Raw genomic sequence first — 22,385 nt, 5'->3', positions numbered from 1 at the left:
GTTCCCTTAGCCTTGTATAAATGCTCAAAATCTACTGTATGCATAATCGATATTGGACCAAAAACATACCTACATAGGTCCTCACACTACTGTTATTCCATTTCATATTTGATGTCAATATCTATCATAACTAATTGAGACTTTCTAGGCTTCTTCTCCCTTTCTCACTATCTTTTTTCTTTTTGTTTTTTCTTTCAGTCATTGTCCAGTCAATGTTTTGGATTTCATGGACTATGATCATCCTTTATCTAAGAATTTATATTTCAAGTTCCTTTTTTCTTATAAACCCAAAAAGAGGGTTTTTTTCATATATGCCCCTATAAACATCTCATTGCACAATTACCCTCCAAAAATCACTATTTCCTCCTATATTAGATTTTTGTCTAACAATATCAATAAATAACTATTCTAAGTATGAAGAGACATTATTAAATTTTATATTAATAGCCCTAAAAAATGTATAAAAAAGATATAGCTCTTTACATATATAGCAGTTGTACAATTTTTTTAAAAAAACATAATACAAAGGAGTGAAAATTATTTTGCATTTAAGATAGTTATTTGTTGATACCATTAGTAAAAAATCTAACAAGATGATATCCTTGCAAAAACAAGAAAATTAGAATTGTATAATAGAAAATCCAGACATATTATTTTTTTAATCCTACATTGCTAATTGGAGTTGGACGGTAATAGGGTGGATAGAAAGAGGAAGAAGATTGAAGAAAGATAGCTAGTCAGAGAACCGACCACATTTATCTTGGAAGGAAACATATACAAGAGTAGTGAAAGGATGAGAGAAAGTTGGGGAGCAGAGGAGTTGGTAATACGTAGAAAGAGGAATAGGAAGAAGGTTGGGCAGAGATGGTTGGTAAATTTGAAGTGATTGGATTAATCTAGAAAAAAAGAACACAAAGAAAGGCAATAGATTATCAAGAGAGAAAAGGACCCTAACCATTATGCGACAATAGCTTCACTTCTATCTTTGCCACTATGATGAAGGTTGGTTATTTTTCTCTTTACTTACATGATCGATCTGACTCTCCATCATTGCAACAAAGTATAGTCACCCAAATTAGAGGTAATACTACTACCTTTACTTCAAGAAAAGGAGATAATATGAGTAATCAATGTTAAGATAATATGCATACAAGATAAACCCCAAACTAAATGCAAGAAACAAAAAAAAAAAAAGGAAGAAGAAGAATGTTATACAACTGCCTTCTTATTTTGAAGTATGAGATTCCATATTTCTATTTCTTGATTTCTTTCTCTTTCTCGTTGAAGTTTTGTAGTTATAGGTGTTTGATTGTCAATCAAGAGGTTATGTTTGTTAATTGTCTATAAGTTTCCTAAGATAAAATCACTATTTATTCCCAACCAATTCGTCAAATCCATTAACTATTGATAGAGAAATATAGTTCCTTATTTGAAGGTTTTTAATATCAAAACGAGATTCTAGATCTCTCCAAAAATTTGTTTCTCCTAATTGAAACAAATATGCCTTTATTTTTTCCAGATAACCAAAAAAATTGTAAACATATTCAAAAGGTTCAAAATAAACAAGCTTATTTATTTGTTCTCCAACTTACTTGGGCCAAAAGACATAGTCTCCTTCGCAAATGCCAAAATATCTTGGTTGGTAAAAATAGTTTCCTACTTGGTTATAATAGTCTTTGGAAGGCTGAATTTGCGAATTATCTAATGCCTTGTAAAGTTAATAATAGTACTTTGTTAATAATAGTCTATAGCCATGATAATAAACTCATGGCCTATTGATGAAGGTGGATAGATTTGATTGATCAGGTCTTTTTGCCAGCGTCTGAACACCCACAGTTTGATGATAGGATGTAATTCTTCCATTGAACCCTCTACAACATATCTTGGACATACTTGGCACCCCTTAGCATGTCTTATATAATCTTTCAATATTTTTGGCTAGTAATACTTGTGTCTAGTAATTAGCCATCGTATCTTTGATCCTACTTAATAGGTTCCACATATGTTTTCACCGACTTCACATATTACTAACATGGATTTCTCTTCACTAAGACACCTCAACATCAATCTATCTAACTGCCTCCTATATAGCTTATCACCTAATAGAACGTAATTGATGGCTTTCAGCTTTATCTTTCTTCCGATCCTGGTTGAAGGATTTTAGATACTGAATAATAAGGTACTTCCAGTCATTTTAGCTAACATTTGAAGCATACACTTCATATTGCGAATTGGCATGCCTCTTGAATACAGATGGCAAAAGTCTCTTCTCAGTCATAATGAATTTAATATAGATATTTTTATGAATCTTCACTCTTGATGCTTTTTATGCTAATTCATTCACCTCTTGGTTCTCAGGCCAAGGGATGAACTTCAAAGCCACCTCAGTGAAGTCTTACAATAGCCACAAGGCATTCATGTGTTACCACATAAGTGCTTCACTATTGCACTTGTACGCTCCACAGAGCCGTTTAATCATGACTTGAGTATCATCCTCAGCTTCAACTATTGTGAATCCCATGTCAAGCAGTATCTCTAGGCTAACTATTAAAGCTTCATACTCGATCTAATAATTTGAACACAATTGGAAAAAGAAGGTCGTCCTTTTTCTAATAGGGGATTTAATGATAAGCGCTTGCTCATAGGCTATCAGCTAGATCATTGAGAAGGGGTGTAAACACTATCATAATTCACATGGGCTAATCTCTTGCCACTTATTAGTTGTATCATGCTTAAGAGTCTGATACCTGTAACAATTTCTGACAAACATTATAACAAGCTTGTTCACTTTCCTACAATACGCTTTCTAGATGCTTTATATGATTATAAATCTCCATGCTATTAAACCCAAAAAAAATCCTCTATTTGTGATTTATGAATAAAAATAACATTTTTCTTCATATGTTAAGCACAAAAAAAACACTACTTAGAGAAAGAGAAGAACTAGAAGATGACGTGACAAATAGATCACCAATACTTTTGATAGGATAAAGTAAACCATTAGTAGTAGAAATAGCTTAAAAACTGTATAATCATGTAGGGAATCAAATACCTCCCTATAGCTAACAATCAATGATCCAATCATCAATATAAGCAATATCAATCAAATGAGAAGAAGAAGAAGATACCCATGCATGTTGCAATCAAGACAACTAGTATCAACAGTAAAAGTAATGAGAAGCTAACTCTCAGTTCATTTCTCTCTTGCAAGCTTTGAATAGAAGGATATAACATTAGACTATTGAGCTTCACTCTAGAAATTTGAATTTTGCAGCCAAATTTTTCACATCAATGACAATTCCCTTTGAATTTGTATTTTTCTTCTAGGAAGGATTTTTCTCATTCTTGCAATCATCAACCAACCTTTTTTTCATTCTCAAATTGATTCTTTTACTTTTTATTCAGAAAGTTAATGTTTCTTGTTTTGGAGGGGATGTAGTCAAAACACTTATCTATATATTAAGTACTTCTTTGTGTAATTGGTACATCTTTGTGTATTCAAATTGTTTTGGAGGGGATGTAGTCAAAAAGGAGGTTAAGATGGTGTTATGTGCTTGGAGATCCATGCCCATCCTATGGTTGGGGAGGTGGCCGATCCAACCTATATCCAGTTGACCATCGCCAAGTATCTCTGTCTGTATAGATAGATCGATGGATGGATAATGGATTTTGAATCTTAGATCCAGTGATCCATAATATTGAGATCATTAGCTTGAATATTTATTTAATTTTTCAGTCCATTAAATGTTAATTCAGGATTAAACAAAGCTTGAGTCAAGCTTTAACTCAAACTTAAACCAAGCTTGGTTCAAGCTTGAGTTAGTTTCTAGCTTGAAAAGGTTTTCAAGCTATTCAATTTGTCCCATGTTTGGGTCAGCTCGAAATTAAACTCAAATTGAGCTTAAAATGTAGTAGACATGTCAATCTTGATCTCAACTTTTCAGATTAAAATTAATTTCAAACTAAACTTGATGAAACCAAAGCTCAGTAATTGGCTCCTCCCCATTGCTAGTTCTAAGTGGTACAAAGAGCCTTTGGCCAAAGGTTTGTGATATTCCCGATAGGCCGGATATGGTGAAATATGGATGGCTTGGACGTGAAGACCAAAGTTGGTTTCTATCTATCGGAGATTTTGGATTGTCAGCCTGAATTTATCCACTAATGTTGGTGGCATATTCAGTTATTAGTAGGCAGTTCATATTGACAGAGAAGAAAAGAAATGAAGTAGCTGATCAACTTACAATTTAAGATACTCTCATTTTAGCGAAAAAATGAGCTAAACTCAAGAATCAAGTTTTGGCTAGGATTCCATCTCGTTTCATTTGATGCACCATGTATATAGGGATTTAGGCCCCGTTTGGCAGAGCTTTTGGAGGGGCAGAAAGCTTCGAAAGAACTTTTAAATAGAATAGGGATGTTTGTAAAAAAAATTAAAAAGATGTTTTAGCTTTGCTAGAAAGCTAAAACAGCTTTTTGGAAGAAACTCTATTTTGAAGATTCTCGAAAAAAGCACTTTTTGCCTCGTCGAAAAGCTATTTTGAGTTATAAAATATAATAATTACAGAAAATAATAATATTAATTTATAATGATAATAATTATAATATTTTATACCTTTATTATTGTATTATACTATAAATAAAATATTATATTATATTATATCATAATACATTGATATATTATGTTATATAATATCAAATTATGTTATATTATTATGCTATAGTATAAAATATTATACTACTATATTATAATAATATTATATTACATTACAGTAATATTATATTATATTATATATTTATGTATTTATATATATTATATTTTATTATGCTCTGTTTTATAATACTATGCAATGTCCTTTATAGTCATTTTGTTATACCAAAAATACTTTATCAGTTTATTTACCAAACATATATTAAAGTCTCACAACACTTTAGAAATGTAGTTACCAAACAGCAAATAGCTTATTTTAAAAACTCTACTTCAAAAAGATCTACTGCCAACAACTCTACCAAATGGGGTCTTAGTTTGAGGATGTGTGGGGGAATGTAACAATATACACTACCAGAAGATACGCGTATAGTGACGGAAAATTAGTGACGGACCGTTATCAGTCATTATTTGTGACGGATTAGTGACCGACAGAAATTTGGTCACCGTGGTGTAAACTTAGTGACAGATTAGTGACAGACCGGTCACAGAATGCGCAGGTAGGATGGGCGCCAAAACTTAGTGACCATCATAGTGATGGGATATCTGTCAGCAAAATGATAACCGAAATTGCAACAAGACAGTGACAAATTTAGCCGTCACAAATATCGTAACCCAAGTGTTTATAAATTTTTAAAAAAAATATTTTTGGCAGTGACGGGTGTTTGACAAAAATTTCCGTCACCAAATTTAATTTTTAATTCTAAAAATATTAAAAATATTATTTTTGAGTAATTTTAAATTTTTAAAAAAAATAAAAGGAAGAAAATCTAAAATGAAACTAAGTGTACCCGCCATTCCGTCCAAATTCCTTCGATAACCCAAATTCGGCCATGATCCATTTGCACCCCTACTGCTACTTTCATGCAATGGGATTGGATTTTGGAAGAAGGTGTGGGATTTTTTTTTTGTCCTCGTGAGTGGGGAACTGGGAGACATCAAGTTCCGTCCAATCAGCTTTATAGATAAAAAATAGTTTCATATGAAATTTGGCTTGCAGACGGACTTACCCAGTCCCGATTTGGAGCCAATTCGAAGCACTTCCTATCAGCCCGGTCAGTATAACACATTGGCATCGCCCGATTGGAGGTTTAGGAATTTTGGCATCGCGGCTTCCCCTTTCTTCTCCCCTCTCCTCTCCTCCACCTCCGCCCTCTCCTCTTCGGCTCCCCCTTGCCGACCATTTCTGCCTACCCGTCGACGGCGACCATGGATACATCACGCCCCGTAATCGGCCGATCCAACTCTCACCCGGGACAAGATCATCGCGGCTACATCACCCCGTCGACGCCCCCCTCCTTCTTGCTCATCGGCTAGGATTTTCAGAACCCACATTTGGTTCTTCCCGGAGCGAGGTAATCCCTAACCCTGTTTCCTTTTACCCCATTATAACAAAATAAAAGAAACGAAGAAGAGGAAGAGGAAGGGGGAAGGAACCTACCGAGGGTCTCCGCCTGTGGATCCGGCGCCGCGCTTGATCGCCGCCGTGGCCGCAGTTATCGACGGCCGCGCTAGGGTTCTTCTTTCCCTCCTTGAGGGGTTCTTTTCCTTCCCCTGCCGCAGGTAGGCAAGGCAGAGAGGGTTATTCCTCCCCCCTCTGCTGCGGGTAGTCCCTTTTCAAACTTCTCTATCTGGAAGGGGGAAAAAAGAGACAGAGTGACATTGGTTTGTGCTCTGTATCTGATCTAATCTATTGTTGGAAAAAAATGCAAAGACGGTTGACAGGGTTTGTGCTCTATATATTCTTTGCCGATATAGTTGAATATTTTTGTAAATAATACTATAATAAAAATCTTATTTTTCTTTTGGATATATGGTCTTGGACCTAAACCTATTCTAGTTTTAGAAGGAGGTCACTGTTAAATGTCTTGCAGATGCTAGCTTTTTCCTTGATGAGTATGTCTCTAACAATATTTTGTGCACTTTATGACTAATTCTTGCAAAGCACTTCATGGCTATCTCTTGCATGCACTGTTTTAGAGTGGATTTCTCACGTCTTCTAGTTGGTTACCTTAAGACATTTAAGTTGTCCACCTCAGGGCATCTAAATGCAGGTAGATATTGTGGCTTCTGTAACTTGGACGCATATGCACCTCTCTTTTGAATACATTCCATAGTAACTTTTTGAAGAGTTGAATATTGCATTGTTTATTTATTTCTGTCTGGCCATAGTTGGCCATGGTTGACTGTGACATTATTTTGGTTGGTGATAGTTGACCATATCTAGTCATGTTGGACCTTAACCTCAGAAGGTTACTAAAAGCTGACAATATCAGTATTTGTTATTCCTAGATACCCAAAATTTGAATCCACTTTCTAGAAACTAACTTGAGATGAACACATTTTCAGAGCCTACCAGAACTTGACTCTAAGCTTAGTTTTCGTCTTGGTGGCATTCAAATCCTAGAAAATATTAAATAGGGAGACATGCTTGTTTGTTGGATCCAATCTTGTAGTACATGAATTACAGATGTAACTTAATTCAATTATGCTTACTGTTTTTCTATGTGACAGAGTGTTCTTCTTTCTAACTAAAAGTTTATTTTAGTTCAGATAGTGAATATGGGTAACTTCACTCATTCTGTACTTTATGTATATGTATTAATCAAAGCTTGACAAAATATGTTCAGGTTAACCTGCCTAAGTCAAACTATTTGCATTTTGATCTGATTTTGAGTTCCAAATTTTTGAATCATGGAAATTGTCTGTTTCTTTGATCATTTTTCATGAAGAGTTTCAAGATAAAGTGCAAATATTACTGGCCAAATTGATACATCTGAAAATTCAAAGGTGGTGTTTGTGTTCATATTGACTAGATCTACTTTACTTGTTTTTTCCTCTCTTCTTGCAGGATGGATATTAAGAATTTCTTTTCAAATTTTGCATTTTTTTTTTCAAATTTTGCCTCGAATTTTCTTTTCAGTGTTTCTTTGCACATGAGATTATTAAGAACATAGACACCCCACTCTTTATTCTCAACCCAGCATACGATGTTTGGCAGGTAATGCTTATCCATTATGCTTTCTTTTGTTTATCAATATGTGTAATTTCTCAAATATCATTTCACAATATGGTTTACAATGTATTCAGATACAACATATATTGGCTCCAGAATCATCTGATACTCAACAATCATGGCAAAGGTGCAAGCTGAACATTCACAATTGTGATTCCAACCAGATTGAATCTCTCCAAGGTCATAACTTGCAAAGTTTCATTTTGCATGATTTTTAACTTTCTATTTCTGTTGGCACTGATGATTAGTACAAAAAAATATCTCCCTTGCATTTTTTATTGGCAGGATTCAGGGTTGCCTTGCTTAATTCCTTGAGTGATTTTCAGCATAACAGGAATGGGGGCATGTTTATAGATTCTTGCTTCATACATTGTCAGACAATAAGCAATATCACATGGCACTCTCCAAATTCTCCAAAAATTAATAATAAGGTAGATATCGTTGCCTTATTTCATTACTTTGTCCACTTGGAAATGCTAATATAACTAATTTTAGACTTATAAATTATAATTGTGCAGACATGAGGAAGAGCAAAGGGAAAGCAACAGGTCCACTGATTGTTCTTTACTTTGATTGGATTTGTTGACATTTATATTGTGAAATAACTATAACTTTTTATTGTTGTGCAGCTATGGCCAAGAAAAAAGGAAAACCAAGAGGTAATGGAAAAGCAGCTTTAATACTGGCTGCTACTCAAGTTCCTCCTCAACCTCCTAGGTTGCCTGAGCGTGTCGAGGAATGTCATGATGATGATGATTACATTCCTGATGGGGACATGAATGAAGAGGTGGATACAAATAAAGAAATAAATGATGAGGAAATGAATGGTGCAGTGCAAAATTATGAAGAAATGGCAAGAGGAGGTTCTTCAAAAGATGAGAGAAGAGATTGGCTTTGGACCAAGGCATCTAGATCAGGGGAGTAATGGTGATTCTGGTTCTGCTGATCATGCTTCATTATGATTGCTTTTGCCTTAGATGATAGGTCTTTGCATTCCTAGGAGGAATGAAATCTCTGTTGATCTCTATGATATATTTTTAGACTTTGATTTTGATGGATTTAGGACATGTTGATGCCTATTTTGAATGATATTTTAAATAACTTTTGCGTAATGTTGAATGCCTTTGCTATTAATGATATTATTATTATTGTTATTATTATTATGAGCCAATCAATGTACCAAATATATCAGGTTATTACATTGTGATTAGTGACCAAATTTTTGTTACTAAATTGTTTACCAAGTATTGTGACGAGCAGTCATAAACTTAGTGACAGGATTTTGGTTAATAAAAATTGATTTTGCTCAGAGCGTTTGTAACAAATTAGTGACGGTAACCTTATCTTGAGGGTCAGTGACGGGATTAATGATAAATATAGTGACAAAATGTGTGACCATGTTTGTGAGGACTAAATCTGTCACTGAAGGTTGTGACAGATCAGTGACCAAACTTGTGACCGCATTTTGTGATAAAATCAGTGATCAAGTTACCTTCGTTACTAACGCCGCAACTGGATAGTGACGGAAAATACGTAATTTTTTAAATATTTAATTCTTGAATTTGTAACGGCTTAGTGACAGCGGTTCTGTCACAGAGGTTAGTGACGGCAATCGCCGTCGTCACTGAGAATTTAGTGACGCGTGTTTTTGTAACCAATTCAGTGATGGAAGCTTCGGTCACAAATTCCGTATTAGTAACCGGAAACACGGTATAGTGACGGGAATCTCCGTCACTATACGCGTGTTTTCTGGTAGTGATAGTTAGGCAATGCAATTACAAAAAACAGAGATAACTTACCCCTCTAGTAATAGGCTATCGTAAATGAAATTTATTAATAGGCTATCGTAAATGAAATTTATTAATACACCGTCAACACTGCACTCTAAGAAAGGTTTCAGCTGAGAATATGCACCACCATCAACTTCCACGATTAGTGCATCATGAAGCAGATGGAACTCATCAATTACGATCAGAATGTTAACAATGAAAATGTTTATTATGAAACATCGATCGGTAAAAGGCCGTCCGAGATTTTTACGAAACAAAAAGGCCATTCTAGATGAAGTTTATTGATACACCTCAACAGTCCATTCTAAGAAAGGTTTTATTTTAAAAATGCAACTTCATCAGCAGCCATGCATGCTTTATGTTCTCCCCTTTATTAAGAAATCACGATCTGCACAAATGGCGAAGCCTTATAAAGGCTTCGCAGTCCTTGAGCAGCTTTTATATATCGTTCAATATTCACTAACGATGTTGCCTTCGAGACGTCTCTGCTCATTTCTTGGAGAACCGCTGATTTCTCTAGCAAAAACTGCAGGAATGACACCTCGTTTTTCTCTCCCTTGAGATGGCTCTGTAGGCACTGGAAAGGCTGTACTCGTACAGATTCCCAAAATTCTAGCTCCTCTAGAAATTTCTCATCCGCATAATCAGCGTACTGAAATTTGAGAAAAGTTATGGCTTTAGTAAATGATAAACAATAAAATTGTAAAGAGTATGTATTTTATACGCTAAATTCAGTTTATTTACCTCAAGGACGTGCAAATTTCCCATTTCAATTGTTAGGTTTTCCAGTTCTGAGCAACTTCTCAGCAAAAAAGCAATTCCTCGTAGCTCATGACGATGCATCGCTATCTTCTTCATTTTCAGATGCTCAAGTCTATCGATCGGCTCTTCTAAATGTAAAGGATTGGTTCCAGTGTCTATAACCTTTTACATATCAACAGGTGTAAGACATTGATAATAACAGTAAATGCAATCTGGATATCATAGTTAACAGACAGTTTCAAATTGAACACAGCAATGGCAGATTAATAATCAGTAATTGGAATCTTAATTAATCAGCTTAATTATCAAGATATATATATATATATATATATATATATATATATATATATATATAACTAAGTAGACTAATATAGCATATATATATATATATATATATATATATATATATATATATATATATATGCTATATTAGTCTACTTAGTTCTTCATAACCTAGTAAAAATGTTATCAAGCTAACTCCAATATGATGAACGAGATTATGAAATGGTAGCCCTTGGTCATCTGAGTTGGTCAGTGGATTACAGATGGATGATAGTCAATAATCAAATTGATTCTCAATATAAACATTTCTTCGTATATATATTTAAGGCGTGTTTGGATGAACGGATGGACAGAAGATACATGGTTGGATGCTTGGATAAGAATTTTTAAGGCAGCAGAAGAGGTGGCTTGATACTCTTTATCCCTGAAAACTAGGACAACGCATTCAATTAACGGGCAGGGGTTGTAGCTTTGGAAAGATGTCCCTATAAATTCGGGATAACGAATTCCGCAACCACCTTCCATCATCGTTCAAGTTCCCCATGCAGTAGTTAACTTCGGGAGGTGCGTCCAAACAGGGTCTTAGTATAATCACTACACTATGAATTAATTCCAAATTAATGCAACACGTTGCAGCATGGAAAGAAAACCAAACTATATATTCAACTGAATCAAATCCAAACCTGAAGTGTAAAACTGCACACGGCCAAGGTCCTTGCACTGGCCACCCGACGCAAAATTTCATTGCATATAACATCACCATCGGGTAAAAATACCCATTCTACACCGAAGTTAAGCTCCACTTCCTCCAAATTCGCAAGCTCTCCAAGCTCAAATTCTTTCAATGCTCCGGAATACTCGAATCGTTTAAGTTTTGGCGCTTCCACCATGACCTCCATGCAGCAATAGCAATTCTTGATGGTCAAGTGTGTGAGCAGCCGATTCTTGTACTCCAAGATCCTTATATCACCAACGAAGGATGAGCTCGCTAGCTTGAGTTCCTCGAGACATCGACAGTTGAACATCAAGTACTCTAGTGAGTATGGACCTAACTAGACCTTTTCAAATGCAATTCTCTTGAGATAAACATATGCACCCAGCCTACTGAGGAAGAACCGATCGACAAGCTGATAGCTTCAACGTGCGCAGGCATCGACAGTGTTCATAAACAAAAGGGTTCGTGTCACCAACAGAAAAATCGAAGGGATCGCAGATATCACTGAAATCAATCTCAAGCTCTTCCACGTCCCTCTCAACAGCAAACTTGATCCATTCCACGATTTCAGCAGCATACTCCTGAGGGTAAGAGAAGTGGAGGCGGAGGTGTTGATCTTTGGCTCTTGGCATCGGGCAATGAAGCGGCGGACGTGGTTTACGAAGGCCACACGGCCAGTTCTCTTGATTCCGTTGGCAAGGGAGTTCCGGGCATTGAGTCGCAGGTAGAGGACCTTACTGTCGAGGGTGAAGTCGGCCTCGTCGAGCACGATGTTCAGGGAGCAGGGCCAGATCCTTCTGTATCTCTTACCAAGGAGGTTCATTCTTGCACCTTCTTTGAAGGGTAACTTGCCGACTATGGTAGCAACAAGAGGATCTGGAAGATCGCTCAACCTGTCCACCATCTGCGTAGGGTTTTCCATGGCAATCGATCGAGAAGTAAAGGAAATGAAAGGAGGAGGAAGAAAGAAACCTCTTGTTGCACTGTCGGTTCTCTTTCTTCCCGGCAACGATTTTACCTCGAGCTACTGCATGGAAGAGGCATGCAACATGCCTTGAAATCCTATCTATAAGCCTATTCCACCAACTTTTATGGATGACTGCATGAATAAGAGAGAAGAATTAAACCTGTCATTCCCTCAACGCTTCTCTTCCATTTCTCAGTCGCAAAAAGGAAGACGGCCCTCCAAAACCCTACCCAGAGTCAGACAGCGGCAAAAGGTGAGAGAGAGAGAGAGAGAGCTTGTGCATAACATGCATTGCACCATAAAACGGTACTTACGGACGGTGGCAATGAATTGCCGAAACTGGGTCCACATAAGCTGTTTTGCTCATAATACAGACAGCTTTTTCACATTCCACTAGAAAGCGACATACCATGTATCAGTTTCTCGTACCCACTCAATGTTGGACACATCAGCTTAAGAAGGAAGTGCTAATTCTGGAGCCCACACTCGTTGTACAGGTGCACGTGGGGACACGGAGATTGCGTCGAATGAGAAGTCTCAGCGAGTCGGGGTTGCATCATTCCCGCCAATCAACCGTTGGATCATCCACTGGTCCCTTTGAGATCTGTGCAGGCGGTGAGTCAGGGAATTCGTAGCGCTTTGAGAGCTGTACGATAGGTGATCGAACGGTGATTCAAGCGAAGGAAGGGGATGCGCAAAGGATGCAGCCCAGATCTCCATTCAGCTGACGGCGCCTCAATGAGGCCAGTCTGACCTTAATTTATGGCTCGGCAATTAGCATGGCTTTAAGGCGCTGTTTGGTTACGTAGTTTTAGTAAAAATATTTTATTCAAATCAATATCTGCAGAATTTCATGAATATTTCTAAATAATTTTGGATAATCTAGATATCTTATAATATCAGAAAAATATATTTTATAGGACGCATGACATTTCACGTTTTCTCAAAATGGGATCTCCCAATTTTATTAAAAACTATTTTTCTCCGAAACTCTTAAGTCTTCTGAAAATAATTTTTATAAACCGGCACCCAAACAATATCTAAAAGCCAAAGCTAAACCAACTACTCGAATGTGGTCCATACCCGTAAAGTATGAACCAAAGTAGATATTGCTTTTCTGGTTCGAGCGGCTATTGGGTCCACATTTTTTTTTTCAAACGAAGCTATATAAGTCGGATGCATGGAACCGTGCTGCACCGCCGGAGTAGCAGTGGGATGGGGAAGGGGAGGGCAACCAGGCTCGATGCGGCAAGAGTCCCACTCACCGGAGCGTGCTCCACCGGACCGACGAACGCCGCCTCATCACCATGCCCACACGGATGCAACATCGACAAGAGGGGACTAGACAGGGACCGAGGGCCAAGAGCGATTGCTCGACCGGACCGACGAACGCCCCGTCTGGACCACAGCTCACACGCTGACATGGCGAAATCCGAGCACCACCACGCACTAGATAATAGAAGGCAACCAGGGACGATGTATGCACATATCCAAGCAGTACCAAGAGGGTCGTTGGGGGAAAAAGCATGTGCCACCCGATTGGGCACCTCGGAGAGTTGGGGTGGGGGGAGGGAGGTGCAGAGGAGGGGGGCCAATCATGCACTGCGTGGCATGAGTCCCACGCCCGAGAGTGAGCTCGGCCAGACCGACGAATAACGCCATGAGTCTGCACGCAACGGGCACCACCACGCACTAGATAACGGGAGGCAACTAAGGGCGATGTATGTGCACATCTGAAAAGTATCGAAAGGGTCGGGAGGGGCAATCATGTGCCGCGCGATCATGTGGCACTCGGCTGGGAGCAGGCTGAACCCCCAAAACCAACGAAGGGAGGCACGAGACCACCCTAGAGCGGATGAAACTTTGACTGCAGGGGACGGGACGGAGCCCATGGAACATGTGAGGGGGATGGATCGGAATTACAAGGAAGGCCAATCCAGTTCCGCATGCGTGCGGCAGCAAAAACATCATTAGGGTGGGACGAGCCGATGACCTTGGGACTTGAACCATCTCGTGCGTCCCTTTCACACATTTCGCGGGTCTTGGCCCGCACGAGGGCCTGTCGACAATGGAGCACCACCATGCAGTAGATAACCAAAGGCAACAAGGGACAATGTATGCACGCATCCGAGCAGCACCGAGAGGGTCGAAGGGGGGCAACCATGTGTCGCGCGACAAGGTGCCATGGCTGGGAGCTGGCTGAACCTGCAAAACCGATGAAGGGCCACACGAGACCGCACTATAGCGGAGTTTGACTGAAGGGGACGTGAAGGACCCCATGGAATATGTGAGGGGGATGGATTGGAGGCATCTTGAAAATGGGACGAGACGACGTCCTTGGGACCTGAACCATGCCACACGTCCCGTGCGCATCTCTCACTTAAAATGTCATCCTCTAGAAATCTAGCTTTATTAGTTTATACTATTTATGGTATATGAGATGGACAATAGAATGAATATCTTTTTGATCTTTCTGGATAACCAACAAAAAATCCACTAATCATTCTAAGATCAAATAACTTTTCTTACAAGTCGAACACCTTGGCTTCAGTTGGACGTCCCCATAAACATATATATCCCAATCTAGGTGCCTGCCAGTCCATAGCTTATAATTAAGGAGTCTTTTGAATTGCCTTAATAGGGATCTATTTAAGATATACGTAGCTATCTTTATAGCCTCTCCCCACAAGGAAATCCCTAGGGTAGAGTAACTTATCATAGCCCGAACCATCTCTTTAAGCAGCGTTCAATTCCTTTTTTTAGCTATACAATTTTGATCTAGTGTGCCTGGTATTGTGTATTATGATACAATACCATGTTTCTTTAGGAATTTTGTTAATGTCCTAGCCTTTGTTTCATCTATGTGTCTACTGTATTATTTGTCACCTCTATCTGTTCTAACCATTTTAATCACGTTTTCTAATTATCTCTCTACCTCTGTTTTGAATTCTTTAAAGGCCTCAAAAATATCGGCCTTATCAAAATATAGAATATACAGATATATGTACCATAAATAATCATTAATGATGTGGCAAAATAGTTCTCACCTATTAAACATGGGGAAAAATTCCATCTACATCAGTGTGAATAATTTCCAAAGTTTCTTCACTCCTCCCGGCACCTTTTTTAGATGCATATGTCTAACTTAACTTTATGCAGTCAACATAGGTCATAAAATTGGTGAAGTTTAATGATCCTAAGACCCCATCCTTCTCTAACTTTTTGACCCTTTCCTCTGAGATATGCCCCAATCTCCGATGCCATAACATAAAGGAGTTTTCATTAATTCTGCTTTTTTTATTGCCAATAGAAGAGTTTAAAAAGAAAGATTGCTCAAGCGAATGATCCAAAAAAAAGTTTATAAAGACCATCACATAACAAACCAGAACCAACAACTATAGAGTCCTTTATTAAATTAAGTATAGTGTTTCCAAAAGAAACATAAAAACTAACTTTGTCCAAAGTAGGAATAGAAACTAAATTTATGAAAAAAAAAGAAGGAACATAAAAGGTCCTATCTAAATCTAGGACAAATTCAGAATCCACAACTATCCTATAGCATCCAACTACCTTGACATACAAATATGCTTGATTTCTAATGAAAAATAGATCATTCACTTTCAGTTGGAGGCCTTCTTAATAAAAAGCGCTACAAGTCGTTGGCAATACACATAGAGTAAAGGGTACCTTTTTTTATGCAACCATTATTCATACTTTATGCAGTTTTTCTTTAGGTATCCCTGCTTTTTGCAGAAAAAGTATTTGATTACCTTATTGCTGACTTCACCTAATGTCACAGTTAATGCTTTCTTCCATTTTGCTTTGGATGCATCTTTTTCTTTACCTGCTCCTCCACTAACTTGATGTGAAGCAAAATTTACATTCCTGTCTTCTTCCCACTCAATCTCTCCTCCTCTTGCACTCATTGGTTTAGTAGTTCATTAACTGTCCAATCCTCATTATGTATATTATAGTAGAGCTTAAAGAGATCGCACTTAGATTGGAGACAACTGAGAATAAAGTGGGCCAAGAATGCATCAGATATGTAAACCTTAATATCATTTAACTACGATGCAATATCCCTCATATCCATAATATGCTCACGTATACCAATTTTACTTGTACATAAAGACTAATCTCATCATTAGGATGTTGGCCTTGGTCTTATCAGAGCTTATAAATTGCTACTCCACAACATCCAAAAATTCACATGCCTTGTCACATGAAGGGATGGATCCCCCTAATATACCTCTTCATGTTGGATTTCATGGTGCAAATTGGAGCGCTCCTATTTCTCAAAAAAGTTTTTCTGCTCTGGTGTGCTTTCATCCCTAAATGATGAAGGTTCATCCACTCAGAACACCAGGTGAAGGTCAACACATCCTAATGTGAGCATTATTCTTTTTTCCATTCCCAAAAATTTGATCCATTAAGAAAAAAAATTCTTCCTACGCTGCTATCAATAATTGTTGAAATAACTGTTGGACATAATACATGCTCACATTATCATCAAATAATGAGACTAAATGACAATTAAACTATCTAAAGTAAATTCAATTTCTTTATATTTAACTTTAGTGGGCAACCAAATGCATCATTATGTTTCTCCTTTGGGCTAGTGCCATAACATGCTAATGGCTATACTTGATTAGTGATATATCAACATCATTGGTGAATATAGCAAGATATGCACATTGAGTATAAGCAAACATCACACTTTTAGGCATTAAAGTGCGACTCAATCCAATGCACACTCTTGCGGTCTCACCCATTTAAGCATCAAACAGGAAGATGCTCCTTTGGGGACGACTCAATATTTAAATAGTTTAGACACAATTATGATAGTATTAAAACTTTCTTGGATCAATTATATTTACCCATCATTATATATTATAGAAATTTTTGTTTATTTAAAAATGATTCAAGGCCCAAAAAAACTCCTTTACTATGGCCATGGAGACTAGAAACGGTTCTTCGGCCATGGAGTCTGGGAATGGTTCCTTAGATGTACCATGAGGCCAAGATGGCTAGTCGCAGGTCTATATCTATAAAAGGAGCTAGCTTTCATGCCTTACAACTCCTAAGCTCTGATACCACAATATTAAACTATATGGGGCAATAAATTTTACATGAAGACAAAGTCATTGATGCTTTGACCTTTGAAACCAGCCTGCAATTACCCCTGCCGCCCACAAATAGCATGTTGATTTTCCAAACCCAACTCCAAGTATTTCCAATTAGGAGGACCTCACAAGCACTCTTGTATGACTTAGAGGCTAAGTTCCGTAGGATATCCTTTTATAATGTGCCTCACCCATCAGAAACATATTAGAACAAGTTACGGAGACTAAGATGGGCACTATCTCCACTATGGTTGTGTAGAATTTAACTTTATTGCAACCACCACAAAATATATTCCATATAGGCTTATCTTGAATCAGACTTCAAATCAAATTAAAACAACTAAAACAAATCCCGATGTATGTTAGTGTGGGCCACATTCAAATGGGCTCAATCAGATAAATTCCAACAATAACCTCCTAGTCTTTAAAAGAAAAGTGCCTAATTAATGTATTTTTTTCATGGTAATCCATTCATTTTGATTAGAAATCTTATATTAAAAAAAGTAATCGTCAACAACATAGTTTCATGGCATAATTAGATACAAAGAATGGAGGGGTGGCTTGGGGATGCTTGTCACAGCCACCACCATCATATCTCCAAATTGAGGCCATGTTGCACCCATTATCTACAAGCTTGGACGGAGGTGAGAGTGGATTGGTGATGGTGAATGCTTGACTGCTTGCCTTGCCCGAATGCAATGTCATCACATATCAGGATGCGGCAGAGAAAACTTCCTACAATATCCTGTGCACACTACAGGAAATATGGGTTTTAACGACGCTTTTTTGCCGAACAAGCGTCGGCAATTTTCCAACTACCGCCGAAAATAACCGACGCTTGTAAAAAGCGTCGGCTAATTACGACGCTTATTAGCGTCGTCGTAGAGTTGGGATAAGACGACGCTTATTCGCGTCGTTGAAAACCAAATCTCTTTGAGGAGTTCACTAAAATGGCTGCAGGAAGAGCCATCCACCAGCTACGCAGGGAGGAGAAGAAAAAGGGTAGAGAGACAGGGAGGGAGAGGGGCGGAGAGGCATTCAGGCAGCTCCGTGTCTCTCTCGCGCGTGCTCTCTTCCCAGTCCCCATACTCTCTTTTCTTTCGAAGCCCACAAAGTAGAGTAACCCTCGTCTCCTCAGTTTCGACGTGCGACTCCGTTCGATTCCGGCAGCTCCTCCGCTATCTCGGGGATCCGATCCTCCGTCGTAGCTCGGTACTTAGCTCTCTACACCTCGTTTTCGATCTTGTTCCTTTTTTGTTGTTTCTGATTTTCTCCTTCTATACGAATGCTTATGGAAAGTGATCCGCTGGATTACCTGATTGTTGATGGATTTGATCGGACTTTAGGGCTTTGTTCTGAATGCTTTGTCTTCGCCGATCGGAATTGGTTTCTGGTTAAATGCCATCGATTTCTATGATCTTGATCAATATGGTTTTTGATGAATGCGGCATGCGCGGTCTAGATTTGTTTCTTGTCTGGTTGAGTTTCCTCTCAACTCACATTCTTCGTTTATTCTCCTTTATGGAATGCTAGGTTTTGGATTTTTTGTGTTCGTGCCCCAGTAGAGTTTGGTTGGGATCTAATGGACCAGGTTAGAAGTAATGTGCTTTCCCTTCTTCTGGTAGTAGAATGTGATGTTTTGAGTGATAATATGAGGATTTTGGTCGCAGTACGAGAAGGTGGAGAAGATTGGGGAAGGGACCTACGGAGTGGTGTACAAGGCTCGAGACCGTCTGACCAATGAGATGATAGCTCTGAAAAAGATTCGCCTGGAGCAAGAAGATGAGGGAGTTCCCAGCACAGCCATAAGAGAGATCTTCCTCCACCCAGGTACTTAATCTTCATTACGCAAATAGATGAAACTTGTTCTCTGAGCAGTAGGCGAAGAACAAAAATTACTAAGAGCATTGGCATTCCTTGGAGCAGGTTTTTTGGGTATATTGAGCCTGGCTACTTTGGCATCTGCTGATGAAGCTGAGCATGGCCTACCATGTCCAATCTATCCTTGGCCTCACAAAGGCATTCTTAGTTCCTATGACCACGCATCGTAAGTGGAGTACGATCTCTATATTTACTAATTTTTTTCTCATTTCTGTAAGATTCTTATATTCGCTATACTGATTTAATTATATATTACATGAATTTGAATGAATTTATGCTTTGAGATCTGCTGCATCAACTTTGAAGAGATCTCTTGTTATCATTTAATGGCTAACCTGAGTAGCTTAGTAGCTTGGCTGCAAAAAAAGGTTGTCCGTTTTAGATAACTAACATTTTGTTCATCTACACAACGAAATAAGCAAAGCTGTATACTAGTTTTAATGTGGATGTACAATGATTGAAATACTAATTATAATGAACTTGAGCAGAATTCGGCGCGGTCACCAAGTTTACCAACAAGTTTGTGCTTCTTGCCATTCAATGTCTCTGGTTTCATATCGAGATCTTGTTGGTGTAGCATACACTGAAGAGGAGACAAAGGCTATGGTAGCTGAGGTTGAGGTGGTTGATGGGCCAAATGATGAAGGTGAAATGTTCACACGTCCTGGTAAATTAAGCGATCGTTTCCCTCAACCATATCCAAATGAACAAGCAGCAAGATTTGCCAATGGAGGAGCATATCCTCCAGACTTAAGCATTATCACCAAGGTAGTATCACTGAAAATTTGGACTCAGATTTGCATCAATGTCTGTCTGGTTCTTTTACTAATGTTGTCCTGCATATTCCTCCAGGCACGACACAATGGCCAAAACTATGTTTTTGCCCTACTCACAGGATATTGTGATCCTCCTGCAGGTGTTTTGGTAATGTTTTTTCTCTGTTCTTTAAGTATTTATTGCGACATTTTTTTCCATGTCCATCACAGTTCTTGTCTCACTTTGTTTGGATGATAATTTTTGGCATATCTGATAAATTAAATGGAGCTATGGCTGAATAAAAATTTACATATTATCAATTATGATGTATAAGTTAATGTATCCCATTTTTACAAATATCTAAGGTTTCTCTTTTTTGTTTTTTTTTGTAGATTCCTGATACTTCAAATGCTCGCAAAGATGATGATGATGGAGCTGAATCCCGTCCCTCATACTTTGTAGATTGTTTTTTATGGAGTTTGATATGTAAAAGTACATTGTAATTCATAACTTTTTATGTAAATTTATATTTCGAATGATCTAAATGTTTGTGTCAATATCAATATAATTTGAATGTTTGGTTCATATTGTATAATGTGTGTTTTATGATTTATGTAAATTTATGGAGTTCGAAATCTAGTGGAATTTACTAGAATTGATTCGGATATGCCACTTAGGATTGATTTTGGTGCAGGAGACTGAGCAAAGGTGTGGAATATTTGGTTGAAGCCTCGGCAGCAGAGGCTGAGGCAATAAGTGCTGCTCTGTTTTTTTTAAAAAAAACAGGTGGCTAACGCCGACGCTTATAAGCGGCGGCTTTGAGTCTTTTAGCGACGCTTTTAGGCGTCGCTAAAAAGCGTCGTTCAAAACTGATCTTTTCGCGACGCTTATAAGCGTCGGCTTTGAGTCTTTTAGCGACGCTTTTATTAGCATCGGGAAAGCCCTGTTTTTGCCGACGCTTTCTCTTAGCGTCGGCAAAAACCGGACCCACGCCCACCTGCCCGACGTCTGACCCACGCTTTTGTGGTGCGTGGGCTGAAAATTCGCCGACGCTTAAAAGCGTCGGTAGAGACCAAAAAAACCGCCGGAAGATATCCTTTCTTTTGTAGTGGCAAGGGCCCCATCCTCTCACCTCTAGCGAACTATACAACTATCAGCTCATCATCCTTACTTTTCCTAATAACTTTCTTCTTGTATCTCCATCAAAAGAGTAAAACTATCTTCTTTTATCTATTTCTAATGGAGGTAAAACATTGGAGTGATATTATCTAGAGCCTGCTCTAAACTAATAGAGCAATGATATAAAAAACCATCATAGAATTTAATAATATATCTATTATCTATTATATATATTTCAAATAAAGTCTCAGCTCATGCAAAGTTCGTTATTTGCCATAAGGACGCCTGTCACAGCCACCACCATCACATCTCCAAATTGAGGCCGTGTCAGTTGTCACACCATTTATCTACGAGCTTGGGCGGAGGTGAGAGTGGATTGGTGGTGGTGAATGCTTGCCTTGCCCGAATGCAACGTCATCACTTATCAAGATGTGGCAGAGGAAACTTCCTACAATATCCCGTGCAAAGGGCCCACCCTCCCACCTCTTGTCAGCTGTACAACTATCAGCTCATCATTCTTGCTTTTTCTGATAACTTTATTCCAGTGTCTCCATCAAAAGAGAAAAACTATCTTCTTTTATCCATTTCTAATGAAGGTAAAACATTGGAGCAATATTATCTAAAGCCTGCTCTAAACTAACAGAGCAATGATTTGAAAAACCATCACCACAATTTATTATAATATATCTATTATCTATTATATATATTTCAAATAAAGGCTCTTCATTTGCCATAAGGATGCTGACAGTAATAATACTAATATTAAGGTATTGATTAACATTAAATTTATTGTTTAACATGCAAAAAATATTTTTAACACCGGCATTAATGTACTCAACCTATTATTAAATTTTATTATTTAATGTGCAATAAAAATTTAGCTATTGAAATCTTTTATTTATTATAATTTGTTATATTGTTATATTGCATTTTAAGAATAGTTAAAAAAAGAGAAAAAAAAGGCATCTCATATATCGCATGAGAACGGTATTAATAATGGACATTTCTGTATTAAAGAACAACTTGTGAAGAGTTCATTCACTATGTGGACCCTGGCACTAATAGCGAGAGTTTCTGCTCATCTACTAAGAGTTCTCAATTCATAATTTAGATGCTATGACATTAATATGTTGACCATCATTAAATTTATTTTTTAATGTGCAACAAAAAGTTTGCTTTAAAGCTTTCTATTGATTATAATTTGTTATATTATTATATTGTTTTAAAAATAGTTGCAAAAAGAACAAAAAAAAGCTATATCTTGCCCTT

At 37.8% G+C, this 22,385-nt stretch overlaps 3 protein-coding genes across 9 annotated transcripts; 2 read left to right on the top strand and 1 right to left on the bottom strand.

Annotated features, from left to right (window-relative positions):
• Nucleotides 1-7,566: 7,566 nt before the first annotated feature.
• On the top strand, nucleotides 7,567-8,878 carry LOC149753012 (uncharacterized). Of its 7 annotated transcripts, none has more exons than XM_089924862.1 (5): nucleotides 7,567-7,706; nucleotides 7,796-7,901; nucleotides 8,056-8,152; nucleotides 8,240-8,269; nucleotides 8,351-8,878. In XM_089924862.1, exons 4-5 carry the CDS (start codon nucleotides 8,242-8,244, stop codon nucleotides 8,644-8,646), a joined length of 324 nt encoding a protein of 107 aa, XP_089780988.1. In that variant the 5' UTR covers nucleotides 7,567-7,706; nucleotides 7,796-7,901; nucleotides 8,056-8,152; nucleotides 8,240-8,241; the 3' UTR covers nucleotides 8,647-8,878. The 7 variants fall into 7 exon arrangements, with proteins under 7 accessions (XP_089780988.1, XP_089780990.1, XP_089780986.1 ...); XM_089924864.1 differs by having other exon boundaries at nucleotides 8,217-8,269; XM_089924860.1 differs by having other exon boundaries at nucleotides 8,048-8,152.
• A 1,006-nt stretch (nucleotides 8,879-9,884) lies between these two features.
• LOC149753011 (putative F-box/LRR-repeat protein At5g54820) lies at nucleotides 9,885-12,174 on the bottom strand. The gene is made up of 4 exons (XM_089924933.1): nucleotides 11,850-12,174; nucleotides 11,239-11,588; nucleotides 10,256-10,435; nucleotides 9,885-10,163 (listed from the first exon to the last, which is right to left on the bottom strand). Exons 1-4 carry the CDS (start codon nucleotides 12,172-12,174, stop codon nucleotides 9,885-9,887), a joined length of 1,134 nt encoding a protein of 377 aa, XP_089781059.1.
• Nucleotides 12,175-18,335: 6,161 nt separating this feature from the next.
• Nucleotides 18,336-20,652, top strand: LOC149753010 (cytochrome c1-2, heme protein, mitochondrial-like). The gene is made up of 7 exons (XM_089924857.1): nucleotides 18,336-18,572; nucleotides 18,894-18,951; nucleotides 19,031-19,190; nucleotides 19,287-19,407; nucleotides 19,730-20,009; nucleotides 20,094-20,165; nucleotides 20,390-20,652. Exons 2-7 carry the CDS (start codon nucleotides 18,943-18,945, stop codon nucleotides 20,498-20,500), a joined length of 753 nt encoding a protein of 250 aa, XP_089780983.1. The 5' UTR covers nucleotides 18,336-18,572; nucleotides 18,894-18,942; the 3' UTR covers nucleotides 20,501-20,652.
• The last annotated feature ends 1,733 nt before the right edge of the window (nucleotides 20,653-22,385 follow it).

Source organism: Phoenix dactylifera, chromosome 8, assembly GCF_051530095.1.
Source record: "Phoenix dactylifera cultivar Ajwa chromosome 8, Ajwa_hap1_PhDact_Kaust_v1.1, whole genome shotgun sequence".
Taxonomy (NCBI): domain Eukaryota; kingdom Viridiplantae; phylum Streptophyta; class Magnoliopsida; order Arecales; family Arecaceae; genus Phoenix; species Phoenix dactylifera.
This window is presented reverse-complemented; position numbering and strand designations above follow the sequence as displayed.